At 40.8% G+C, this 26,733-nt stretch overlaps 1 protein-coding gene across 3 annotated transcripts in view; it reads right to left on the reverse strand.

Moving 5' to 3' along the window:
• LOC121867939 (5'-3' exonuclease PLD3-like) overlaps window positions 1-26,733 on the reverse strand; it is a gene marked incomplete in the record, with an annotated part of 228,254 nt that overhangs the window by 44,259 nt on the left and 157,262 nt on the right. For all 3 annotated transcript variants that reach the window (XM_042368087.1, XM_042368086.1, XM_042368088.1), the window contains 2 exon segments: window positions 16,733-16,872; window positions 17,099-17,230. In XM_042368087.1, the coding sequence (XP_042224021.1) occupies window positions 16,733-16,872; window positions 17,099-17,230 (272 nt within the window).

Genomic DNA, 26,733 nt, shown 5'->3' on the forward strand with positions numbered 1-26,733 from the left:
ACTGATAGGTGTGTGCTACACTAGATAGGAGGTATTGGTTGAGGTGGTTGGTACTGGTCCGCTAAGTCGATTAAGATAAGGTCAAGGGTATTTTGACCATGTGTGGGGAAGTTCACAACTTGTGATAGTGATATCAGTGGTGTCAATTTCATTACAATCCCCGCATAATACAGTACTCCCTCTTTATCGACGGGGGTTACGTTCTGTAGACGGCCGTCGATAAAGAAACCGTCGATACCGTGATGGTTACGTAATTTTTCTAACTATTATTAGCATATGTTGAATAAATGTACCTTTAAGCATTAATGCGTTTCCTTTACACATAACCTTAAATAATAGTGTATAAATAATAATATAATAAGTGGACAAAAATACTAGCAAACTTACGATTTCATTTATTGAAGTGAACATCGGTCCTTACAGTAAACAATACAGTGTACAGTATATACAAGTGTGATGATTGAGGCTTATTAAAAGCCTGACCAATCAGATGAGTATGATGAGTCAAGGTCTGCATCTTCTTGAGGGGTGTGGGCAGGTACTGCGTCTTGTTGTTGTGAGGTGCCGGCAGCTTCTACGTCTTGTTGTTGTGAAAATTAATACGGCCTTCACCTCTGTGCAGAGATGTGCGGCAGAGTTCGGCGATGTGAGCACTTTCAGCGACTAGAAGAAGTTGAGTGATGGTGGATGCAACTTTCTTGCTTCTCATTTCCTCTACGAAGTTCTATATGTAGCACTATTATTTCAATATAGCTCTCTTTGCTTTAAAGGGACCTATCAGGGAGATAAATATCATAAGGCGAGCAGAGGGCACTCGTGTATTACTTCTAGGGTCTCTAAAGTTTAGTTTCATTTAATCATCTTCCTTGTATTCTGTTCAATCCTGCAGCTCCACTAATTGTTCTGGTTCATCACTTGTAAATGGATCACAACATTTTCCCAATAACTCTTCTTGCACCTCTGCAGCTGCGAGTCAGAAGACCCTTCTCCACTTTGCCACTGTAGATTATTATGTTTAAGTAACTGAGGCTGGCTATTTAGAACCCTGTGAATGCTGGGACAGAATTTGAGGCCACAATTTTTCCAACATGATGGGACACAATGATTCTCTGGCAATTCATTATCAGCTTTTCAGCGATAAATTTATGCACTGTACAATATCAAATTTCTTCCACATTTCTAGGTGTCCTCCATATCAGGCACTCTGAATGTACTGTAGTGCTTTACTCTCTTGGCGCCAACACAGCTCAGTGAGTCCCGTGGCTGGATGATGAGGTGGTGTTTTTGGCTTGAGAAAAACCGCCTCAATGTTGAAATTGAGCAGTCTTGAGTTCTTCAAGGTGGCCAGGGCAATTATCTGAATGTAAACCACTTTGAACTCCATACCAAAATTCTATCAGATAATCTTTCACCTCTCATGAAAGCAGTTTTCAGCCAATCCACTTTTCCGTCAGATGTCATCACTTTCTTGTTGTTCCTGTAGAAAACTGGTAGCAAGTTATGTTTTTATTTTGAGAGCAGATGCGTGCGACGATATGCCGCTTAACATGGGCTTAATCACCTTCTTACCGCGCACATTCCCACCATCACTGTCCTTTCGATTCTTCGCAGCTTTTACCCAATCAAGGGCACTTTTCCTCTTTAGAGATGTGGGTTAGAGTAGCCTTGCTTCCACCAGAGCCTGACTCATGGCATTAAGAAGCTTGTTCCGGCCTATAACCCTTTTTTGTTCACCGCGTTGCTCCAGCTCACAGGTATGCTTCCCCTGCCACCAGTGTCTGCTGATGCTGCTTCGCCAGTCACTTTTATATTATGCGGCCCATAACGATGTCTGAATTTCTAGAACCATCCTTTGCTAGCTGCAAATTACTTTCAAATTGTCTACATCACCCTGATTATCACCATCACCCTGATTATCACCATCACCAACACCATGATCATCACCTTTAGAAAGCTATGCCAAGTTCCTTAAGCACCTGCCTCTTGAAATTTGGAAGTGTAATGGTATCACGGCGGGTTTGGGTCTCTGTAAATGTTCAGTGCTTTTCCACCATTTAATAGAGGCATCATCCAGCACATGACATCACTTTTGATGTCACTGGTGCACTTGAAGCTAAGCGTGCTTCAGATCCTTTGCGTCAACAATTCCTTTTCAGTTAGGCCTTCAAAGTGGCTGACCCAGCAGCAACCATCAACTCCGCGCTCTTCGAGTTGTTTTCAGCGCTAATTCTTTTTCCATTCAAGCGTCAGCATAATTGCCACTCACCGTTAGATCCAGAGGGAGCAGCAGGTCGTTTGGGAGGCATGGTGATATAAGTTGATGTGATGAACCACCAGCAAAAGTTGAAAATCAAAGACTGTTGCCCACGCGGCTTGGCTGATGTCTGTGTTCAGGGAAGGCGGGCCGAGGGTAGACGCTAGTCGTGCCACTAGTGCCGCCTAGCGGCGAAAGTACAAACAAGGCCCGCAGAGTTCAAATAAAGCCAAAATAAAAATCCGTCTAAATAATCCGTCGATAATCGAAACCGTCGATAAAAAATCCGTCGATAAAGAGGGAGTACTGTACTAACTTGGCACATGGGTACCTAACTCTTAGGTGGTCTGAGGTGGTAATGAGATGATTGATAAGAGTGTCTCTGGTGGGTGAGTGAGGCAGATGTTATGACACACAGATTATGATGGAAGCAGTGTGGCGCGGGTGGGCCTGTGGCACAACACATATCCATGATGCTTCCACATCTGCTGGGACTTGAACATCCAGGCGTGACGGGCGTAGGTCATCTTGACAGAAGAGGGCAACGCCCCCTCCGCATCTATGTGAACGAAGGTGATGAAAGAGTTAATATCCCTCAATATGACACGTTTCAGGCACAATTTGCCAAGCCTCACATATGGCAACGACGCTAGCGGCGGCTGACCTCACTGTGGTTGCCAGCTCGTCAAACTTGTTAGCTAGGGAAGTGACGTTGGAGAGCAGTAAAGACGGGAGATGATACCATATCCGTGGAACTTCAGTGTAATGGTACGGTCTGTCAAGGGTGGGTTTCTCTGGTTTCCTAGTGGAGGTTACGGTCCTAATGGGCTTATGTTTATGACGGCCGTGTCTACGGCTGCGCACGTGGAATCTGTTCAGTGACTTGAGTCGCGCGGTAACAATGCCATCAGGATAACCGTTCCCACGCTTTAGAACGTACAGAGAGCGTCGGGAGTAAGTGATTGGTGGCCATCTGTTGATATCTGTTGAGGACGGACGGAAGTGTATGACCCCAGTGGCCATAAACTCACTGGCGGCACTTTGAGGGCAACTGACACTAGTAGACATCTGTTAATATTTGTCAGTCACAAACACCGTGGTTCCTTGTCCCTGGCACTTAGGGTCGTCAACACAGTATCCACGATATATGTAAACACCGGGTGGTCCTTGTCACTGGCACTTTGAAGGTGACCGACAAAGTGCCCACTGTCTGGCTTTTCCTTGGGATGCACTATCGGAACACTGTTTGGTAATCAATCATTACAGTGATCACTTGAATGTTTTCCTGAATAAATCCCAGTGTAGTAAGGCTGGTAGGGTGTTGGGATATAGCAGGGGCAAGGGGGGGCAGGGCCAAACAGACTTGGCCTGGCTGCCAAAACCCAGAGCGCCTACAGGGCACATCTTGTCTCACTGATGGTTGGTAGGTGTGTGGCCACGTGGCCAGGACAATAGCTTGGGGCGATGCAGATGTGCTCCAGCCTTCAGGTTAGGTCAGATGAAGGCGTGAGGTCAGGTCAGGTTAGGTCATGCCCAGCCACACTCAGTATTACACTGCTGTGTTTTTGTGCTTTTCCTTGAGTGCACTATAGGAACACTGTTTGGCAATCAATCGTTCACTAATCTCGTTCGTGTGTGTGTGTGTGTGTGTGTGTGTGTGTGTGTGTGTGTGTGTGTGTAATAATAATAATAATAATAATAATTAACGGTTTATTGAAAGAGCTTGGCAGCCAGAAGGCTGAAAATATACAGTTACATATTTGGGGAATGGGTTACGAATTACAAATAATATACAAGTGACATAAGTGACACAAATAAGACATATAGTAACTTAGATGGGGATCAGCTCAAACTACAGTTCATTTCAACATAGTGACAGTGTAGGAGCAGTGTTTACTGGGAGTGAATACACTGATTTATTACATGTTATTGATAATTTTACAATGGTTGGGACTGGGCTGTTCTTATAGCGATCAGTTCGTGCATGTGTGTGTGTGTGTGTGTGTGTGTGTGTGTGTGTGTGTGTGTGTGTGTGTGTGTGTGTGTGCGTGCGTGTGTGCGTGCGTGCGTGCGTGCGTGTGCGTGGTGCGTGTGTGTGTGTGGGTGTGGCACTGTGTGTGTGTGTGTGTGTGTGTGTGTGTGTGTGTGTGTGTGTGTGTGTGGAGAATAAGGGATGCTTGTACTCAATTTTATTGCTATCTTACAAGAATTCCAGCAAAGCAAATTGAATTCTCGTCAGTTAAGTCAATGACATTTTAAAAGGTTAATCTCTCATTGTGAACTAGTAAGAGGTTAGGTCGAACACCAAATGGCAGGTTACAAATTATTCCAAACCGATAGGCAGATTAGGAAAGGAAGCGGAGTAGCAATCTATGTCAGGGATAATCTGAAGTGTAAATTAAATAAGGAAATAAAAACTGATCGGAATACAGAAACAATTTGGATAGAATTAATCAACGGTAGGGATAAATTAATCACAGGAGTAATATATAGACCTCCCAATCTTGATAGAGTTAATGAGCAACTTCTCTGGGATGAAATGCCCAGGGCTTCCATACACAACAAAGTCTGTATAGCAGGCGACTTTAACTTCGGCTAAATAGATTGGAATGACCTTACGGGTAACTCAGAATCAGAGGATTTTGTTGAAACGATCCAGGACTGTTTCTTAAGTCAACATATAACCGAACCCACCCGGGGTAATAATATACTCGATTTAGTTCTGTCAAACAGAGAAAACCTCATTAGTAATGTCGAGGTAGGGAACGAACTTGCAAACAGCGTTCACAAAGAAATTAGATTCCAGTTAGATTTTCAGGGCAGCCGTAAGGAAAATTCCACAAAAGTCCCAGATTTCAGAAGGGCAAACTTTGATAGTTTGAAGAGGCAGTTGAGAGAAGGGGTATCACACTTGGGGGTGAAATACATGGACCTGACGGTTGAAACCGACCTCATAACGAGATCTGAGGTTGCCGAGTTCCACGACAATTTAAATAATGAGTTACTCAATGCACAAAGGCAGAACATACCATACAAAAAACTCAGATCAAACAAAAATGACCCTAAATGGATAAATAATTACTTAAAGAACATTATTGGTCAAAGAAAGGCTATAGGTACGAGGATAAATCGTGGCGAAATTTACCTCCGGGATTATTATGAGGTATTGGCCAGTAGGGTTAAGACCGAGATAAGGAAAGCAAAGAGGAATCATGAGCTGAGGATAGCAAAGGAGGTGAAGACAAACCCCAAGGGATTCTATCAAATGTATCAAACTAAAACACAAGAAAAGATTGGGCCAATACAGTCAGATACCGGCGAGCTAACTGATAACGACGGAGAAACGAGCAATAATCTGAATTAAACATCTTTCAACAGTTTTCACCACCGAAAATTTAAACATGATACCCGAGGCACCGGCTCTATTTAGAGATAGTGAAGAAAACAAATTAAACGAGATAGTAGTAACTAGTAACGATGTTAGTAAGCAAATAGACGGAGTGAAGCCTAATAAATCACCTGGTCCCGATGAGATATTTGCCAGAGTATTAAAGGAATGTAAGGAAGAGCTTAGTATGCCCTTAGCAAAGTTGTTTAAGATGTCCTTAAAAACAGGTGTAGTACCAGAATCCTGGAGGATAGCGAATGTAATGCCGATTTTCAAGAAGGGGGATAGATCACTATCCTCTAACTACCATCCAAACAGTCAAACATCAATTGTAGGCAAATTACTGGAAGCAATTATTTCAAACTCTATTCGAAACCACCTGGAGAAGCACAAATTGATCAATGATTCCCAGCATGGCTTCACAAGCGGGCGTTGATGTCTAACTAATCTATTAACATTCTTTTCATCAGTTTTTGAATCGGTGGACAAGGGGCACAATTATGATGTGGTATATCTCGACTTTAGCAAAGCCTTCGACAGAGTCCCCCACGAAAGACTAATAAGAAAGGTAGAAGCACATGGCATTAAAGGTAATATTCTAAAATGGATTAGGGCGTGGTTACAGGACAGGAAACAGCAAGTGAGCATTAACGGCACTAAATCCCATTGGAGCAACGTCACTAGTGGAGTTCCCCAAGGCTCAGTACTAGGACCATTATTATTTATCTTATACATAAACGACAAAGATATCGGCATAGACAGCAACATAAGTAAATTTGCTGATGACACTAAAATAGGATGTGTAATTAAATCTCACGAGGACTCCGCAAAACTACGGGAAGATCTAAACAAATTTTTTGAATGGTCTGAAAAATGGCAGATGAAATTCAGTGTGGACAAATGTAAAGTACTCAGTATAGGAGATGTAAACAGGGAAACCAGATACCAGATGAACAACGATGCCATAGAGAAATCCGACTGCGAGAGAGATTTAGGAGTAATGATAAGTAGGAAACTTGAGCCAAGTAAACAATGTGTTTATGCTCGTAACAAGGCTAATAAAGTACTTGGGTTCATACAAAGGAGTGTTAGTTACAAGACTAGCAAGGTCATCCTAAACCTGTATCTTGCTCTTGTGAGACCACACCTGGATTACGCAGTTCAGTTCTGGTCACCGTATTACAGAATGGATATAGAATCATTGGAAAGAATTCAGAGGAGAATGACAAGACTAATCCCGGGCATTAGGAACCTTGAGTACAGAGACAGGTTAAAGCATCTTAATTTGCACTCCCTCGAGAGACGTAGAGCGAGGGGCGTCATGACAGAGGTGTATAAATGGAAGTCAGGGCTAAACAAAGAGGACATTACAAAGGTACTCAAACTATCCAATCAGGAGCGAACTCATAACAATGGTTTTAAATTAGACAAATTTAGATTTAGGCGTGAAATAGGTGAATAGTGGATGAATGGAACAAGTTACCAAATATCATCATTAACTCGATAACGCTGGATAGCTTCAAACATAGGTTGGATGTTTATATGAGCAATAGGGATTGGGTGTAAATGGGACTGCCCAGTATGGGCCAATAGGTCCGCTGCAGTTTCCTCCATTCTTATGTTCTTATGCTAAAAATGTCCGTGCCACCCCACTCCCCTCACTGTTGTCTAAAGTACTGACTCATTCATGATACTACAATACAATAATATTTGTTTTTCATTAATTAGTACAGATATGTTACTGTAATAATCTGTGCTTATTAATACCTGTACCCTTCATATACAATACAGTATACCTTGTAGTACTATGTATATACCACATAGGTACAAAATAATGTCATTCAAGACATCTTCAGGTCATAAGATCCACTAATCTCCCACCCAACACTGGGTGACCTGACGTTCCATCAGGTAACATGGTCCAATAATCTCTCACCCAACCTTCATCACAAGTGTTAAGACATGATTAGTTATGTACCCTGTATTACTACAGTCAATTGAGTGAAGTGTGTAACAGAGACGTGACGATCGCCCAAGTGATTAACGAGCTGATTAGTGGTAAAGAGGATAAAAGTAACAGTTCTACCCTGTATTCACGCCCATATCATATAGAGATTTTGTTTTTCTAAATACAGTCAACCCTCACTTTACACGGTTAATTCAACCCACAGGGTACCGCGGAAAGTGAGAAACGCGTAAAATGAACAACATAACATATGGGATTAATTGAAAAAGAGACTGGCTGACCCCCAAACTCCACTTTTTCCGACACAATACCTATGTTCTAGTAAAAATAACATCTTACTTTTATGATGGTACATGCACACAATTAATACTTAAGAGAAATAGAGAAATACAGTCGCCAAGTTAATGTTCATTCAAATAATGGACTCAACTCCCTCCCCCTCTTCTCACACTACACTCGCTGGCTCTTCCCTCTTTGAGAAATTTTTGGGGGAAACCACTAGATTTTAAGGTATAGTATTAAATAATACCTCAAACTAAAGTTAGGATAATATAATTGACATTGCTGGATTCCTTGTAAGACCAGGAATATTTTGAATATAAATGTCATATATTTTGCACAAAAGATAACATATTTACTCAGAGTAAACAAAATACTTACATTAGATCTAAAATTTGTATGTCTAATGCAAAATCTATGATATTTATATTCAAAATGATCATCAAATTGTAAGAATTCCAGCAATGTAAATTATATTCTGGCCGGGTAATTTTTATGAATTTTATGAGCTAAAACAAATATCTTCAGTTAATAAAAAAAAAATATTCTTCACAACACTATCTGTCAATCAAAGTACCCCACCTTACCTCCCCCCCTCTTCCAACCGAGCCAGATGGTCGGTCGGTCCTAACCCTCCCCCCCATCCCCCACCTTCCCTTCCTACCAGAGAAATGTTGGGTGAAAACCTAGATTTTAACTTTTAGTAATAAATAATACCTCAAACTAAAGTTAGGATAATATAATTGACATTGCTGGATTCCTTGCAAAACCAGGAATATTTTGAATATACACTTCATATATTTTGCACAAAAGATAGCATATTTGCTCTGAGTAAACAAAATACTGTACTTGCATTAGATCTAAAATTTGTATGTCTAATGCAAAATCTATGATGTTTATATTCAAAATGATCATAAAATTGTAAGAATTCCAGCAATGTAAATTATATTCTGGCCGGATAATTTGTATGAATTGTATGAGCTAAATAAAAAAATTATACTTCACCCGCATAAAGGGATACACGCACCGCGGAATGTGAGCATCCTGGGTTCTGGCAGGGTACCGCGTAAACGTGGAAACGCGGAATGTGGGACCGCGTAAAGTGAAGGTTGACTGTATATTTATTTAACCAAACTTTTAGATAAAGTATACAGGATTATTTTTTACATTAAAATGGTGTGTCTAACAAAATTAGAACTGATTTTACCTACTCCGGTATCAACATTTCTTATGTTTTTTTTTATAAAAGAATGGAATTCCCATCACTATATCATATAGAAATATTTCGTTTAAGGATATCTTATTGGAAACGTTTTGTAGAGAATTTATTATGGATCATTATGGTATCAAATTCATCTCCCTATCACAATTAGCCACACTTGAGTGAAGAAGAGGGTGGGGGGGGGGGGAACCTGACAGTGCGACCCTCCCCCCTCACCCCCTAAAAAAGGTTGACTCCCACACCCTTCAGCCAAAAAATACACACCAACATTACACCCACACAGCACAGCACAGCACAGCACATCACATCACATCATACACACACACACACTAACAACCACCCACACACTCCAACAACCACCCACACACTCCAACAACTACCCACACACTCCAACACCATTCACATACCCCTAACAAGGGAATTAAGACAGCAGACATAAGGAGTGAGGGTCTTATTGTGTGACAAATTTACGTGTGTGACTGTGACTTAAATATTAGCTGTTGAGGAGTACTTGGCAGCATTCATTTCCACTCCATCTTTCTAATTACCCACACCTTTCTGGTTTCTCACTCCATAATTTAAAATTTTATGTAATGTAATGTTGAAGGGATACAACTTTGCTCATTTATACTTATACTTATCACAATCTCTCGAAAAATACTTTAGGTTTCGTGTTTATTCAAGACATCTTCAGGTCATGAGACCCACTAATCCCCCAGCCAAGAAAGGGTGACCTGACATTCCATCAGAAGATCAGTAATATCAGATCACTAATCCCCTACCCTACCTCGAGCTGACATTACTTCAGGTACTTCAGGTCAGGTACACAAGACCCACTAATCTCCCACAGCTCCATGTGAGTGGAAAATACCAGTCTTTGCTATAACACACAACTTTATTCACACCCATATCATAAAGATTTCTAATTTTCAAATATATTTATTTTACCAAACTTTTAGATAAACTATTCTGGATTATTATACAGTTAACCCTCACTTTATGCGGTTAATGTAACCCGCAGGGTCCCGCGTAAAGTGAGAAACGCGTAAAGTGAATAACATAACATATGGGATTAATTGAAATAGAGTCCGGGCCGACCCCCAAACTCCACTTTTTGACGACACACAACTATGTTGTAGTAAAAATTTTATCTTAACTTTATGATGGTATGAAAAAACAAGTAATATAGAAGATGTTAGGTTAGGAAAAATAAAGGTTAACATAGGAAAAATAAAGGTTAGGTTAGAAAAACTAAAAGTTATGTGGAACACTTACGTTAGTAGAAGAGATGGGTCGGCATATGGGGATGGAGGCTGGTTCCAAGGCAGAGGTCAGATTACTGGCCCTCAGGTGAATCACCATTACTAGGTGAATCACCATCACTGTCACTTACAGTTGTCAGGGCTTCCCTGACAAATCCCTCAAAGTCATCTTCACTGTCACTATCACTGGCTTGGGCTGGCTGTGGTGGGTTGCGGGCGAAGAACTCGGTTATGCTTTTTTGACGGCTGGTGTTTATGTTGTCTTGATTACACCGTGATGTACGGCTCCATAGCCTGCACCAGCTGGGTATGGAAGACTTCATAGCGGTCATCGTCATTGTCGCGGGAAAGGAAGGACTTCATTTTCTCTGCACACTCCATGGCACCCTTAATATCACTATGAGTTAAACTGTGTTCTTCGGAGAATGACGCACCTTCTTCCTCCTCTTCACTGACGTGATCTTCTTCCAACATCTCGTCGGCAGTCACTTCAGGATCTCTGATCACCTCCAGGATGTCGTCGTTGGTGGTCTCGGAGAAGCCTGGAACTGTAACAGTCTGCGCAGCTTCTCTGGCAAGGTCCACTGCTACTGCAACAGTCTGAACCTCACCAGTCACAGATTGACTCCTCCTCTCACCTGGTATTCCATGCAACACATGTCTCCATGCGTGACGAATTGTAGCAATAGACAGCTGATCCCATGACTCCAAAAAGTCCACAGCTTTCTTGATGTTAAATACTCTCCAGAATTGTTTGAACAGTATTTTTTGCTGTGCCAACTGTTGATCCTCATCTTCTTCGCTCTTGCTATCGGTGGTGGTGTCACTCAGGTTACGCAACTCTTCCCTGGTGTTGGTGCAGTCGTTCAGGAGTTTGAATTTTTTTGTTGAGAATGCAGCTTTTACATTACAGATTAACTCTTGGTCCATGGGCTGTAATATAGACGTAGTGTTGGGAGGAAGGAAGACCACTTTTACGTTGGGGTGACGATCTAACAGTAGGGGCGAGTGTCCTGGTGCGTTGTCCAGCAGCAACAAAATATTGAATGGCACATTCTGTCGCTCACAGAATTTCTTTACATCGGGAACAAAACAGTCATCAAACCAGGAGAGGGACAGTGTAGAGAACATCCACGCCTTACGTGCGGTCAGCCAGTGGACATTTAGCTTGGTCATGTCCATGGTTTTGTAGGCGTGCGGCTTGCGTGCTGCGTGGATCACCGATAACTTGAGCTTACAGGTACCGGAGGCATTGGTGGTAAACAGGACGGTGATGCATTCCTTCTGCATCTTCCGGCCCCGAATCCTGCTGGCATTCTTTACAACGAAGGACTTGGAAGGTAGCTTTTTCCAGAAAAGACCAGATTCGTCCATGTTAAACACCTGGTTGTCACTGTACTGTCCTTCCTCCATAGTCTCACGTAAAAACGGAGGAAATTCCCTAGCCGCAGCACGGTCAGCACTCGCTTCTTCACCACCAATGTTTATATTGGTGATCTTGTTCCGGATCTTAAACCTCTGTAACCACCCAGAGGAAGCATTAAAGGGTTTGGGCTCTGTAATTCCCATCTTTCGTGCCACTGCCATGTACAGTTCACGTGCGTAGTCCTTAACAGAGCGCTTGTCGACCGCCATGTTCCGTCGCGCCTGACGCACCAAGTACCTCACAAGTAATTTTTCTGTCTTGAGAAGCACCTGGTTGTGAAAATACTTGATCATAGAAGCACCTGTAGACTTTGTGATCTTCATGTGCTCCTTTATCTTGGCTGCATCCTTCTTTATTGTTCGAATCGTAGATTCATTCACACCATGCTGGTGCGCCAAATCAACCTGCCTTGTTCCTTTCTCCAACTCTTGGATGATGGTATACTTCACCTAGTAGCTTAAGGAACGTCGTGTCTTCTTTGGTTTAGTGCCGCTGGGTCCAGGTAAGGAAAGGTTTCTCTCTGGGGGTGGTGGTCCGGCGGAAGCCATTTTACTGAACAATGGATGCACGATTACACGGTGTGGCCTTGAGGGATGAAACTGCCGCGGCTAGGTCAAGCGTCGTCTTTCCTCCCTCCCTCCCTCCCTCCCCCGGGTGGACACGTCATAATACTTTAAGCCAATTACAGCTAGCAGCAGAGGGGGGTAGGGATGCATGGCCAATCACAGTCAGATACGTCATATGACGTCAGTGATAACGCAACAAAGACACACACTGCGCAACCTTACCGCGCGGCTTGCCCAAGCGGAGGGAGGAGGGAGAGGCGAGGAGCACAGGCAGGCAGGCAGGCAGGCAGGCGGGCGGGTGGCGGGTGGGGCGAATCTAAAAATAGCGTCGCGCCGGACACTCTCCGCGTAATGGGGTTCACGTACCGCGTAATTTGAGCACGTGAGGTTCTGGCAAGGCACCGCGTTAACGTGGAAACGCGGAATGCGGGATCGCGTAAAGTGAGGGTTAACTGTATTTTATTTGTAATTTGAAACCCATTCCCCAAATATGTAACTGTATATTTTCAGCCTTCTGGCTGCCAAGCTCTTTCAATAAACCGTTAATTATTATTATTATTATTATTAAGAAAGGGGGCTTCATATGCATGAAGCATGATGAAGTAAGGGATCTCACAGCAAATATGTTGAAGGAAATCTGTCGTAATATCAGGGTAGAACCCGCCCTCCTTCCATTATACGGTGAGAATTTCCAACATAGAACTTCAAACACATGCATCGAAGCCCATGTTGACGTCAGTGCTCGAGGATTCTGGACGCGGGGACAGCGAGTCTTCTTCGACATCAGGATTTTTTATCCCATGGCTGCGTGTCACCGTAACTTAGCTCTCGATGCTGCACTCAGGGGAAACGAGAATGACAAGATAAGGGCACACGGGGAGAGAATTGAGAACGTTGATCAAGGAAGCTTCACTCCTCTAGTGTTCAGAACCTCTGGTGGGATGGGACCAAGTGCAAGATGCTTCTACGCCAGACTCGCAGAGGTGATATCCGAACAGAAACAGCAGCCCAGAAGTTATGTTACAGCCTGGATGAGATGTCTACTGTCCTTCTCTCTCTTTTGGTCGGCTTTGCTGTGCCTCAGGGGAACGAGAGCATCGGCCCCAAAGCCGACAACAGTTGCAGATATTGACTATGAGGCAACAGTCACTGAATGTCGCATAGATCTGCGGCTCAACTAACTCAACACAGCTAGGGTGGCAAAGGTATGGCTATTGGGGGAGGCTGAAGGCCATTTAAAAAAAAAAAAAAAAGTAGTAGTAGTAGTAGTATGATATATATATGTGTGTATGTGTGTGTGTGTGTGTGTGTGTGTGTGTGTGTGTGTGTGTGTGGGCCCTTTCACAGTCGATGGCCCCAGGCCCTGCCATGTCTACATCCAGCACTGATGGTAGTTGACACAGAAGTATGGTAGGTAACACAGTGGCATGGTAGGTGATGCAGGTGGCCCAAGTTATATTAATACATTCCGATGTATTGGCCCATCTCATAGACAGAAGTACTTATATTATTAATACATTCCGATGTATTGGCCTGTCTCATAGACAGAAGTACTTATATAAATGTGGGTTAATATTACATTAGTCTTGTATGACTATCACCCCCTGTAATTTTCCACGAGCTATGAGGTGACATGTTCAGAGCATGTGATCGGGTGTGTCCACGGGAAGGCGTGTCACTTAGTGCTAAACTAAGACATAAGTGACCGGCTCCCTGGCCACCTATTGCGGGCAGTAGCTTGATAGCACTCACGAGAAGATGTTATTAGTGACATCCCTGATGCGCTCCATCTTTCCTCGAGGGAAGACGTCTGATATTCTCCGTCCTCCCTGGAGCACCTGGAGGAGGAGTTACCGTATTTTTCGGCTTAAAAGACGCACTGTTTATGACAAAAATATACCTCGAAAATTACCATGCGTCTTCCAGGACACTAGTCGATGAGTTGTAGCAGAGGTTTTTGAAATCAGCCCCTTACAAAGACTGTTACCTCATTACAGTACTTAACAATTACAAGTATTCTCTATACAGTACTATAAAACTATTGATTTAACTAATATTGTTGATATATTGCAAAAAAAAATACCCTTGCTGCTGTGTGGTTTGTTTACAAATGGCATTGGTGCGGCAACGCCATCTATTGAGGAATTGCTAAAGGTTGTCTGCTGGTCTCAAATGCAGGAATGTTTGTTTCTTTATATGTAGGCTCTCACATTTGGACACCTATTTACAGTAGGCTCTCATATTTGGATACCCATTTAGACTGTAAAAACCCCACAAAATTAAAATCTTCCAAATTTAAATACAACTTCGTCACCCAAGTCAAAACACACACACAACAACATTGGCTGTCCTTATGTTTTCAACTTTACTACCACTGGTGGGTAGAATTTTTTTTTTAATTCAGAAACATTAATTACAATATATATGAACAGTAAATAAATGTTGCTTTCATATTCTTATGTAGAGTAATGATGATATGTTTATACATGTGCTCACTTACATACGTTATCTCACTTTTTTTTTACCTTTAATTGTTAGCTACTTCCATTGTTCCATTTATTAACATTAAATAACATTACTTAAAACAACCATACTAATTTTACTACAGCTACAACCAGGGTCTTACTTTCTTCAGTTTTATATGTAGAACCAATCAGTCACTGGTTTTGTAAACAACAAAAACAATGACGTCTTGTCTCCTCATGTGTTTTAATATTCTTCGTATTATTAAATGAATTGTATTGTTCAATTTGCACACATAAACAATAATTCAATCAAAAAGAAATTCAGAAACATTAATTAAAACATATATGAACAGTAAATAAGTGTTGCTTTCATATTCTTATGTAGAGTAATGATATGTTTACACATGTGCTCACTTACATACACGACCTCACTTTTTTTTACCCTTAATTGTTAGCTACTTCCATTGTTCCTTTATTAACATTAAATAACATTACTTAAAACAACCATATTAATTTTTCTACATTAATTTTAATACAGCTACAATGGAGGACTTATTTTCTTCAGTTTTATAATTAAGTAGAACCAATCAGTCACTGGTTTTGCAAAAAATGAGTTGTTTTTTTACTTTTATTTTGTTTTTAAATAAAGATTCTTTGTTTTATATAGACGTTGATATACATGTTTACATTTCCTTACCTTCTACTGTTGGAAAATATTTCCCGTCGTTGTCATACTGACAAAAACAAGAGAAAGAATGCAAACACTACAGCCCCTAAGATGTGGAGGTGACCAGGTGTATAAAATGAGCGCTGTATTAAAGATTTCACCTTCTTATACAGATTTTTTTTTAAATTGATGAAAATGACGACTGATAAGCAGTTCTAAGTGATGATATTCAAAGAGGTGTGTGTACTTGTGCCAAAAGGGCTGTATATCAAGCAACGGTTTCACTGGTGTAGGTAGTAGGCAGCTAATGTACCAAACAAGGAGGTACTACCGTCTGGGAAGATACTGGAAGGATAATGCATTGTCTAATGGTAGACCCTGCTGCAATGTGACCAAGTCCCAGGTTGATGATCTGACTTTCTGTCGAGTCTCAATTGTTTCTCCTACTTTGACAAAACAACGTACATACAGGTATATTGTTTCTCACTCGATATTTTTTTTCATTTTTGTATTTCTTTATTATTATTATTATTATTAGAAGTAGTAGTAGTATTATTACATTTTTGCCCCCTAGGCCCCAATGTGGGTCAGTGACCTGTGCCCAGGTGGGCTAAAACCCATAATTTTTTTTTTTAGAATTTCATTTCCAAAATCAGGGTGTGTCTTCCACGATGCAGCGTCTTCCAAGCCGAAAAATACGGTACTCATCACTCTCAAGAGAAGGACATCTGATATATTCCGTTCTCCCTCGAGCAGTCTCTGCTCACTATCACATCAATCGTACGTATTTAGTAGAGCTAATCTAAGATAGCCTCCGTCCTCATTTAACACTCATAGGTACAGAGATTACGTTACTTGGAACTGCATATAATATATTTTCCTAATAAATGAACAAAAGGACAGTTGGGTTTCATTACTAAAAACCCAATAAACTTTTACATGTTCCAGCTCCATTAACTCATCATGAATCAATGTTAAAGGCGAGAACACTGAGATCATATCCATGCCGAGTTATGTGAAATTCTGAGTTCTCAAATGCTGAGTTATCGAGGGTCTACTGTATACAGTATATTCTATTAACTAACTTTTACCCCAAAATGCCACCCGTAGTCCACTTTTGGGATATGGATCTTAGTCTAATAGGCTTGCTGAAACCATTTATTAATTACCTGAGCCATTGCCTTACTTGTAAAAGGTTGTTAGCTTTCTTATCATTAAGAGATGATGGATAACTCACTTCTTCTCCTTGGTGTACAGCATTTTAGGGAAGTAGTCCATGACAGCAATGTAAATAAACTTCTCTGCCTTATTGATCACATTTATGATAGCATCAATGTCATTGCTCCTCCCCTTTGGACAGAATGGTGGTGGAGAACTCTGAAATTTCAAATTCAATACAATTATGTCAAAAACTACAATGTGTGCAAACTGACCATAGATGTACAGTTTATATTTAAAGGTGTATTAACAACTTTGCTAAAATATGCCATATTGTATTATACTGTATCTACACCCATCAATATTGATGTACTATACTCCATTTTTATCAATACATACAGCCCCAACACTATCAATAATAACTAACATTAATTTCTTGACTTACAGAAAGATAGGTGTTGACCACAGTACCACTGAAGAGCACAGACATTTGGTTCTGAATATCATAGATTGTCTCCAGGGAATGAGGCCAGACAGGTGGTATTTCAGCTCCTTCTTTACCTAGTTCCCAGTAAACCTGGCCACAAAAAAATAAATATTGACATTAAGAAAGAATCATCCTCACCATTTCATGGGTTACCCATGATTACCTGATGGCATGGAGTACTGGTTGCCATCAGGGAAATTTGATGCAAGCTTTACCAAGTGCCCTTTTAACTGGCAAGGCAGGGTCGCTACTCACGAGCTTGACCATCATTGTTTAACCATAAAATTTAGAACATTATAATTCCAGGATATCAAGATGTTCTAACAAATACAAAAATTATTTCTTACAAAAACTATACTGTAAACAGATATCCATATTAACTAATACACAGATGCAGTAAAATGAAACATGGAAATCAAACAAACAGAAATTTAGTAAAATTAAACCAAGGAAAATACGTAGTGCTAATGAGACAAGTTACTTGTGATAAATTATATACAGTCAACCCTCGCTTTACGCGGTCCCACTTTACGCGTTTCCACGTTTACGCGGTACCCTGCCGAACACGGAATGCTCACTTTCCGCGGTGTGTGTACCCTTTAACGCGGAGAGCGGCGCGAGCAGGGTGCGCACAAGGTCGCCCAGTCATCAAAACATTACCGAGTTCTTCACCCGCCACCCACCACAGCCGGCCCAAGTCAGTGATAGTGATAATGGACTTTGGGGGGTTTGACAAAGAGGCCCTGCAAGCCTCTGTGGTGGATAGTGATACAATTGATACAAGTGATACAGGTGAGGGCCAATAATCTGCCCTCTGCCTCGGAACCAACCCCCCAACCCCGTGTGCCCAGCCATCTTTTCTACTAATGTAAGTGTTAAAAAACCTATATTATTGATATTTCTCTTAATTATTAATTGTGTGTGCATACCATCATAAAATTAAGAAGTTGTTTTTACTACAACGTAGGTATTGTGTCTGAAAAAGTGGAGTTTGGGGGTCGGCCCGGTCGCTATTTCAATTAATCCCATATGTTATGTTGTTCACTTTACGCGTTTCTCACTTTACGAGGGCCGCCGTGGGTTCAATTGACCACGTAAAGTGAGGGTTCACTGTACTCAAAAGCAAAAATCTTCAATGTACAAGAAGCAGGCACTGCCCTGAGAGTTACTGTCTGGCACTCCGGGCATCCTCGAACAACCAAGTTGTAAGTGGGTAAGTAGCTTAAGAGTTTTGTGTGTGTGTGTGTGTTTGCACACAGGGTGGTGTAATGCATCGGGTGTAGCAGCATTATGTTAGTGTTAAGGTGCAGGCACTGCTTGCTTCTTCTCACTTTCAGCTACCGCCACTGGCTAGCATGGTGAACAGGGAAGCATCCATGCATAAGTCTTCCCCTGCCAGTAAACAGCCTCTTCACCATCAAGACTTCTGCTGTGCCTCCTTGTGGCTCCAGGCTAGACCAGCAGGGGATCTCGGAGCAGCAGTGGGCTCCAGAAGAATGGCGCATAGGCCCACCGACATGTGGGCATGTCCTGGCACCTACCAACCACTGCCCCGCTGCCTTGCAGATTACTTTTGGTAGGTATACGGCTACAGGAGTAAACCCAGAATGAAAACTCTGTGGTGGAGCCTTGCATCAGGCAAACTTAGTTATACATAGCTCCAGTAAGACCCCACCAGTGGAATAGGCAAAAGAGGTGACCAACATGGGAACCCAATGACTACACCAATGGATGAAGGCAATGCAAGATGGACAGGCTACTAAGGCAAAACCCAACAAACTGGGCTATTGGCAGTCCATTGCAAATCTCCCTCTCCCACTCATTGCAACTACCTGCTCCACTGGATCAGGAAAAGGGAGAGCCAAGAAGTGTGGTTATAGACTGTGTTCCTGCCTCACCACATAAATCAACTCGTGCTCATCATACTTTCCATCATCATCAAACCCCTACACAGTGGTCCCTCGGTTAACGAACACAATTCATTCTACAGAGTCGTTCGTTAACCGAAAACTTTGTTAACTCAATCCATTATTTCAATGGGATATTGGGTAATTGGTTCCAGCTCACAGAAAAGTACATACAAAGTAAAGCCAAAAAATGCATAAAGTCAGAAACACTCCTAAAATTCCCCTAAATCGCCCTTAAATCATTATATATATACGTACAGTGATCCCTCAGTTAACGAGCGCCTCGGTGAACGAGATTTCGGTTAACGAATTACCTTCCATAAGAATCTTAACTTCGGTTAACGAGCATTCTCTCGATTAATGAATTCCTTACGAGCGGCCCCCAACATGTTTTCGCTTGCACACCAGCTGTCGTATTAGTCCGCCAATACAGTAATCGGTTCTAGGGCTTAAATTCCTTATCATTTTAGTAAATATCAAGAAGGTTGTACTATTCAATAATTTTAAAAGTTTTATATTAAATGTTTTAGTCATTTTAACAATTATTGAACATAATTGAAGTACAGGAAACTAGTTTTATGCGCGCCAAACAGCCTGTCAATACACCAATCAGGCGTCAGTCTCTGTGTCTTTCAGTGGAGGTAACATCTTGCTTCAGGCTCTCTTCAACATAAATGTCTTTTTTCTGTGTTTTCAGTCAATTATTGGTCATTTTGAAATTTATTTTACATATTGATATATAGCGCAGTGCAGTGTTAATTTAAAGAAAAATTTATTTTTGTTCAAGCTCTGAATGCTACATCAGCATATGTTACCTAGGTATGTTAATTCCTAGCCAATTCGCCAGGCCAACATACAGGCAATTAAAAATATCTAATAATTACTTAGTAAGTAATATTAGTTACCTGTTACCCCACTATACGTGACCACGACCTCACTTGCCTGGCGCTTCAGCTTAAATGTACACAAAGGAAAGCTCTGTGAATTTGTTCTAATTGCTGAACATCACCCATGAGGATATTATACAGGTAGTCCCTAACTATCACTGCCCTCAACTTACATCCATCGGTACTTACGACGTGTTCTGACTCAATAAGCCGACATAACGATCGCTGAGTCGTGACCAATTTTTTTCAAATGACGAGCGATTTCTACTCGAAACGTTAATGTAGTCTCCATGTATAATTAGAAAATTATGGGGGCAGTATTCAGCTGACTACATTGCAAAGCTTGTCACACTGTATCCATTCCTCATTATTTATTACTTTTACTGTACTGTATCCATTCCCATTATTTATTTATTTTATTTTTTTAATTTTATTTATTTATTTTATCTATGCCGGACTTACAACCTGGATTTGGGTCCTTAACCCTGCCGTAAGCAGGGAGCACTTATACGGTATTTGTACTTTAATAGCACAGTGATGAAGTAGAGTGATTATTTTGTTATGTCTCCTATTTATTGTATTTGGGCATTTTCATATACTGACCTTGGTCAGCATGGTCAAAACACATTTTCCTTGTGAAGTCGTTTTAGATCACAGACTATCCCTGCTTGTCACTCCAGTGAATGTCGCTGTTCTCTCCCCGGGCTCATCTTTTCACTGAAACAGAAATGTGAATAAGTTTAATTATATATACATATATATATTGTTACATGATCTTTGTCCCAATTATTCATGTGCTAGTATGAATGCATGACTGTCTCTCTCCCTACTTTATGTTCATTCACAAACCCCGCTTCCCACCTGCGCTTCTATTTGTTCTCAGCTAAAAGGCCAAAGTTGAGTTTGTCTCTTCATAACTTTATTTTTTGATGTCCTCGCAGAGGGATCAGCTTTTCCAGGCGAACTTACGGTGGCCAAGTGAAGCCTTCGAATGTTGACCTTCTGGTCCTCCTAGCAATCGAGAGTTATGTTGAGACTTTGTACCTTCTATGGGTTATGAGAACAATTCAGGTGGAATTCTCAACCCAATAAATATTGCTAGAGTAATAGCAAATGTTGCTGCCAATAGAGCGCTATGTTAGGCTGCCTCTTAGACTAAACCCTGCCGGGTGATATAATACGGAGGATTTCTTTTAAGTGTTTACTTGGGATAATATCTGTTCTGATTAAAACAAATAAAGATCTTGATCCTCTAAAAAAATGTTATCATGAAATCATTTTATAAAAACAAAAATGAATAAATAAGTTTCATTGAGCTAAGATACTTGATAAAAGAGTCAGGAGGAGATTTAATTAGTAGTATTTGTTTATATTTGTCATATGAGTGACTTGTATAACAAGAGAACTATAATGAATTAACTATAATAACTATAACATTATGAGTCATATTGATTAAGTCTGGGAGGAAATGCTTTCTCCCTATACATATTATTTTGTTTTTATAATGACGTGACCCATGATATCTCCCCAGATGAGTGATGTACAACTGGAGAAATGTCGGAGTCCGGCCGGATGATGGAGGAGACTATGGAACTGTCCCTGGAGGAGGTATTGAGTGATGAGCCACAGGACTAGAAGTTCAGCAGGGCACTATTCAAGGAATTAGTCTGTCAGTAGAGAATTTGAATTCAGTAGTATTTCACCCAAGACCCAAGGGGGCCACTACATGTAATTATAAAAATGTAGTATTGGATTACTAAGATAGATCCTGTGGCTTGCATAATTCATGGCAGCTGTGTCCAAATAATATTTTCACCAATGATTGTGCAGTTTGTTATGATCAAATTTTTTCAATTTCTCTACCGGTGATAAAGATTTTGCAAATACAAATTAAAATAGGTGAATAAGGCCTAGTTGAATGTACAACAATGGAAGGATCCAGTTAAGTAGGGTTTATTGTGTTAGTAAAGACTTAATCCCCACTTAAACAAGACAAGCTTCTGCTAAGAAAAACAAGCTATTCCTCCAGACAGGGCAGTAGGAAGTCCACAAAAACCCCAATCTACTCAATCTGAATTAAGTGGATTCCAGGATCAGGACGATGAGGCTGGTTCTATAGTCTTGAGCAGGAAGAACCTGTTGAGACTGACTTCATCCCCATCCACATCTTGGCAAACCACTTCCACCTGGGCAAAAGTAATGATTACTATGAGGAAACAGGCTGCTGCTTCCACTCATGCAGCTGCTGGATAATATTGAGTGTAAGGGTGATCAGTGCCATGGATAACATTGGTAAAGATCTAAGTCTTCTTTTATTTAATACATCTGAATCTGTAGATTCCTTTTACAAAAATTTTATGAACCCTAAGCCTCTCTACATAAAGCAACTAAGCAAAGAGAAGACGAGGACAACTACTGGGGTCATCTGCTTTTGGAGGGTGATACTACACTTTCTGGCCCGATAAGCCCAAAGATGATCTCTGAAATAGACGAAGTCTGGGCTTATTGAAAGATTCTAACATTCATTCCGAATGAATGTCATTTAGTTTCTTGAAGTCAATTAATGACGAAAAAGATCCTTATATACATTTGTCGTAAGCCCAAAATGATATTGTGTTATGGTGGCTCGAAAACCAGGTCGAATTACTGCTTGAAGAATTTAATTGTTAATTATGATGTGTCGCTTTATTAAGTTTGTGCTGACTATGAAGAAACATTGCTGTTTTACAGGATCCTTCCTCGTAACCCATCATTTGGTTGAAAGTAATAATGCTTGTTTATTTCCTTCCTGCTTTATTTGGTGAAATTGTTAATTATAGATCATCATCTGAATACTATTAATACACGTCCTCCATCTCTTTCTGGAAACCTAAGAGAGGAAGAAAGTGACCAGTTATCAAATCCAAATTTTAGAGGAGGGGTGGCTGCTTGTTCAGAAGCCGAAGGAGACCTTATTCCATCACACGTAACTACTCCCTTTCACGCAGCCACAGACAACTGGGTCAGTTTAGAGAAGAGCATCAGGTGGATCATAATGCATAACAAAAGGGGTCTCACATGGATTTGAAGAGCGCCCCTAGCCCAAAAAATGTAATAATCCCATACCTTACAAAATTTGTAAGTCAACTACTAAAAACAGAGGTGGCCATAGAACCAAGGTAGTCAGGGCAATAGCCATGTCTCACGCATTCCTCTAATTTCTAAGCAGCAGCTTTGGCTAAATTAAGGTGGATTTTTGGATCTTTCTAATCCAAAACAAATTTATTACTAAAAGAAGTTTCCATGATGCTCACTATTTACCATCTGAGGCATCTGCTTCCCCAAAAGTGAAATCTGAGTATTTATTATCACGTTCCTGTTACTCCCAGGCAGCAGGTTCAAATTAGGGGAATTAAGTTATCAATTCACAGTGATAGACACTGTTAAAGTTTCTACCAAACTGGCAAACATTCCCAGAAAGATCTCTGCAAGGAGGGCAAGAACCTTGTTTATCTACACCATTGGCTGATAATGGGAAACCTTTCAAGATTGTCATGCACCCAACGTACTATTTCAAAACCTCTGCCAAAGATAAATCCAGGTAAAAATCAAATTTAATACTATGTCAAAAGAATTTGTACAACGACAGTCAGTCAGCATTCAGGAACAAAAGTAACAGATTTGATAAACAAGTAGAAGTTTGTGTAGTACATGATTTCGGCACAACAAAAACTTTGTGCCCGTTGAACGGCCACAATAGTTCCATGTTAAGGAAGAAGCAACTATCTCATCTGGGCTCGAAGCGGTAGAAACAGAACGTTACTTCTCCCTATTCAGATAAAGAATCATCTGTTATGGTGGGACAAACTGGGACATTCTAATAGGTCCTTCTGGGTTCCGGGCCGTATTTTGGTCAGTTAATGGATATCTCAAATAGATGGGGATACTATTCTTCAGTAAAGGAATTCAATCAAGGGAAGTGAGAGCAACTTCCTTTGGGACAAAAACACATAAATATAAAAACAATTAATGCGGGTCCTATTCTTTTTGTCGGGCAAGGCAAACCCAAATTAAAATACATTATCCTGTTATATGGACAAACAAAAACGGCAGGCTTGTCTCAACTACTTCGGCACTTTGGCCCCCTACAACTGTCAGAAGCCAGTATTTGTGCAACATGTGCCTCATCTCAAAGCAAACTTATATACCAGGAGTGCAAAACAAGTTGATGCGCCTGTCCCGCTCTCCGCCAGTAATGACAGAACAATGGTCCCTAAGTGGGTATCGGAGTTCGAGTCTAGAAGAAGAAACCCACAGATATGGTTTGCCTCCCTAACAAATCACAAGATGCCAATTTATGCATCTCTGGAAGGGTCAAATCTTTTAGAAAGCCCCTTAGATGTCCTTTTGAATTCAATCTATCTATTCCCACCTGTGAAAAATATTGCCCAAAATTCACAACCAGATCCTTCTGAGGCAAAGTCCTCTTAATTAAATCTATATTGATCCTACAGCCTTGGTGCCTTCTGATGATTGGCCCGTATTTAAGCAATTGTAAATAAGGATGTCTAGACCAGGTACTATTCTCAGTTCTATATTCTCAAGAATCTTTTTTCAACAATTTATCAAGTTAACAACCCGGATTCACACGGAAACAGTTGTATTAGGAATATTTAGAAACTTCGTCTGGGAGTTAAAGGCCTTCTGCATCGACAATTGCATCTTATAAATCAAAGCATTGCTGACCCTCTGGCTGGCTTAATATTACCTTCAACCCAAGGCTTATCAAATGCTAAGATCGTCCTTCATTCAGGGGACCTCTCTACCCAAGAGAATCCCGGTCTCTGGAAAAGTTACTAATCTTCTTAAGGGGCCTAATTACATTATAAATCTGAACAGGGATAACACCCAGAAGGCAGCTTCTAGCATAATAGCGGCAACGGGTATGAGAATCGGTGAACTGATTTCAATTTCCAATAATCCATCATTATTGGTATTTTTCTGAGAGGATGTTATCTTTTTCCTCTGAGATCCCAAGAAAAAATGAAAGGGAAGATTTTCCGTATTAGGATAAAACGTCAATTGATAAACAAGGTTCCTCACACAGCTCTGGTTAAAATCTTCAGGAACGTTAACCAAAATTTCTGAGGCCCTTATGTTTTCATCAAGGGATGGTGGCACTATCTCCTCCTAGTCAATTGACAAAACTTATCTCAATTAGTGAATCAAGCAGAGCCTGGCAAGAAATTTTTGGCACATGACACTATGAAATAGTCTACCTTTCTGTGGCATATGAGTCTCAATGATTAAGGAAATGGGCTTTGGAGATCTTCAAAGCAAAGACAGCCTCATCTGTCTCTGAGAGAGATGTTTCAAATGTGGTGGTGCCGGTTCCCTCCCCACTTAGTCAATCTCCACACCAGCTTCTTCCTATCAGAATAAAGTGAGTATCCTTTGTGTGTAACTAAACATTTTACCTTCCGCAATGTTCCCACTTGGAAATATTCCCCAAATGTTTATATTATAATCTGGACCTCAGTCAAAGAGCCTCAGGCGAAGTCACCTCCACCTCCTGCTCGCATTCTGCCGTCGCCGATTCAGAGCGTAGTTGTTTTTTTTCTAAAAACATTTTGTGTGATATACTGAATGACCTCCAATCTATCTCCACCCCTCGAGGACTTTTATTTCATTGTTCGGGCTTGGAGCAAGAAAGAGGAGGTCGATGATTGGGGGTGGGGGCTTGAGGTAATTAAAATGGCAGGTAGCAAAGTGTCCTTTTATTACTTATTAAGTAATGGTTAGATGTTTTATGTTACCATAGAAATTAACATACCTAGTAACATATGCCGACGTCGACTGAAAGCTATATCACAAAACTGGTTTTAGAAAAAAATTTCTGGACGGAAAGATTCAAAATCCACCTCAATTTGTCGCCTTTCTTGGGGACTGTGAAACATAAACACTTCTTCTGACTGCAACAGTTCACACCTTTTGTTTAACAGCGAATTACAAATTTGAGTTAGGGGGTTGGGTTTTTTACCCTTTGGTAACATTAGAAGGTGCCTCAACCAAGTACATGTGGAGTCTCCTTTACTGTCATGTGTTTTGCTATGAAGAAGTCCAATTGTTTTCCCAACCCCTAGACGACCCAGATGTCTGTCTTCAATGGAGGGAGGATCACTGATGTGGCGGAATAGTCCTTCCACTTGAAACGGCCAATTCTCTACTATCTTGAATTGTTATCCTCTAAAGTTTCCTCCAGGCTTGATAACTCAACCTATCGTCCTTCCTCTTTAGATTGAACCCTGGGAACAGTAATATTACTTGCTCGCTGATCTATACTTAGCTAATGCTTATTCCTCAAACAGCAGGAGAAAGAAGAACATAGCAAATAAATAAGCACTACCACTTGAAGCATTATTTGTAGTCGCTTCCTTAGCTGGGCTTTTAGTGTGTATATTTTCAAATAACATTTAATGATGTACAGGAATATGGAACTTTGTATAAAGCAGCATAAAAACATTCACATCATGAACTGTCCTCACAGTCCAGCAAATCAACTTCACAATAACTGACACTACTAAGACCAAATATCTGCTCTAAATTTGAATTTTCTTCACAACAGTGCCAACTAAATTACCTATAGCTTACAGACTGCATATTTTTGGAGCCGACACAGTATAGAATTAATTTACTTACAGGTTAGGGACCCAAACCAGTCAAAGTCCCAATGGTCACAAGTCCGACAGATAAAAATAAAAAATAAAATAAATCTAATTTTTTTTTAAATAAATAAAGCAATACGTAACTCAGTACATCA

This window comes from Homarus americanus, unplaced genomic scaffold (assembly GCF_018991925.1).
Source record: "Homarus americanus isolate GMGI-L3 unplaced genomic scaffold, GMGI_Hamer_2.0 scaffold37032, whole genome shotgun sequence".
NCBI lineage: Eukaryota > Metazoa > Arthropoda > Malacostraca > Decapoda > Nephropidae > Homarus > Homarus americanus.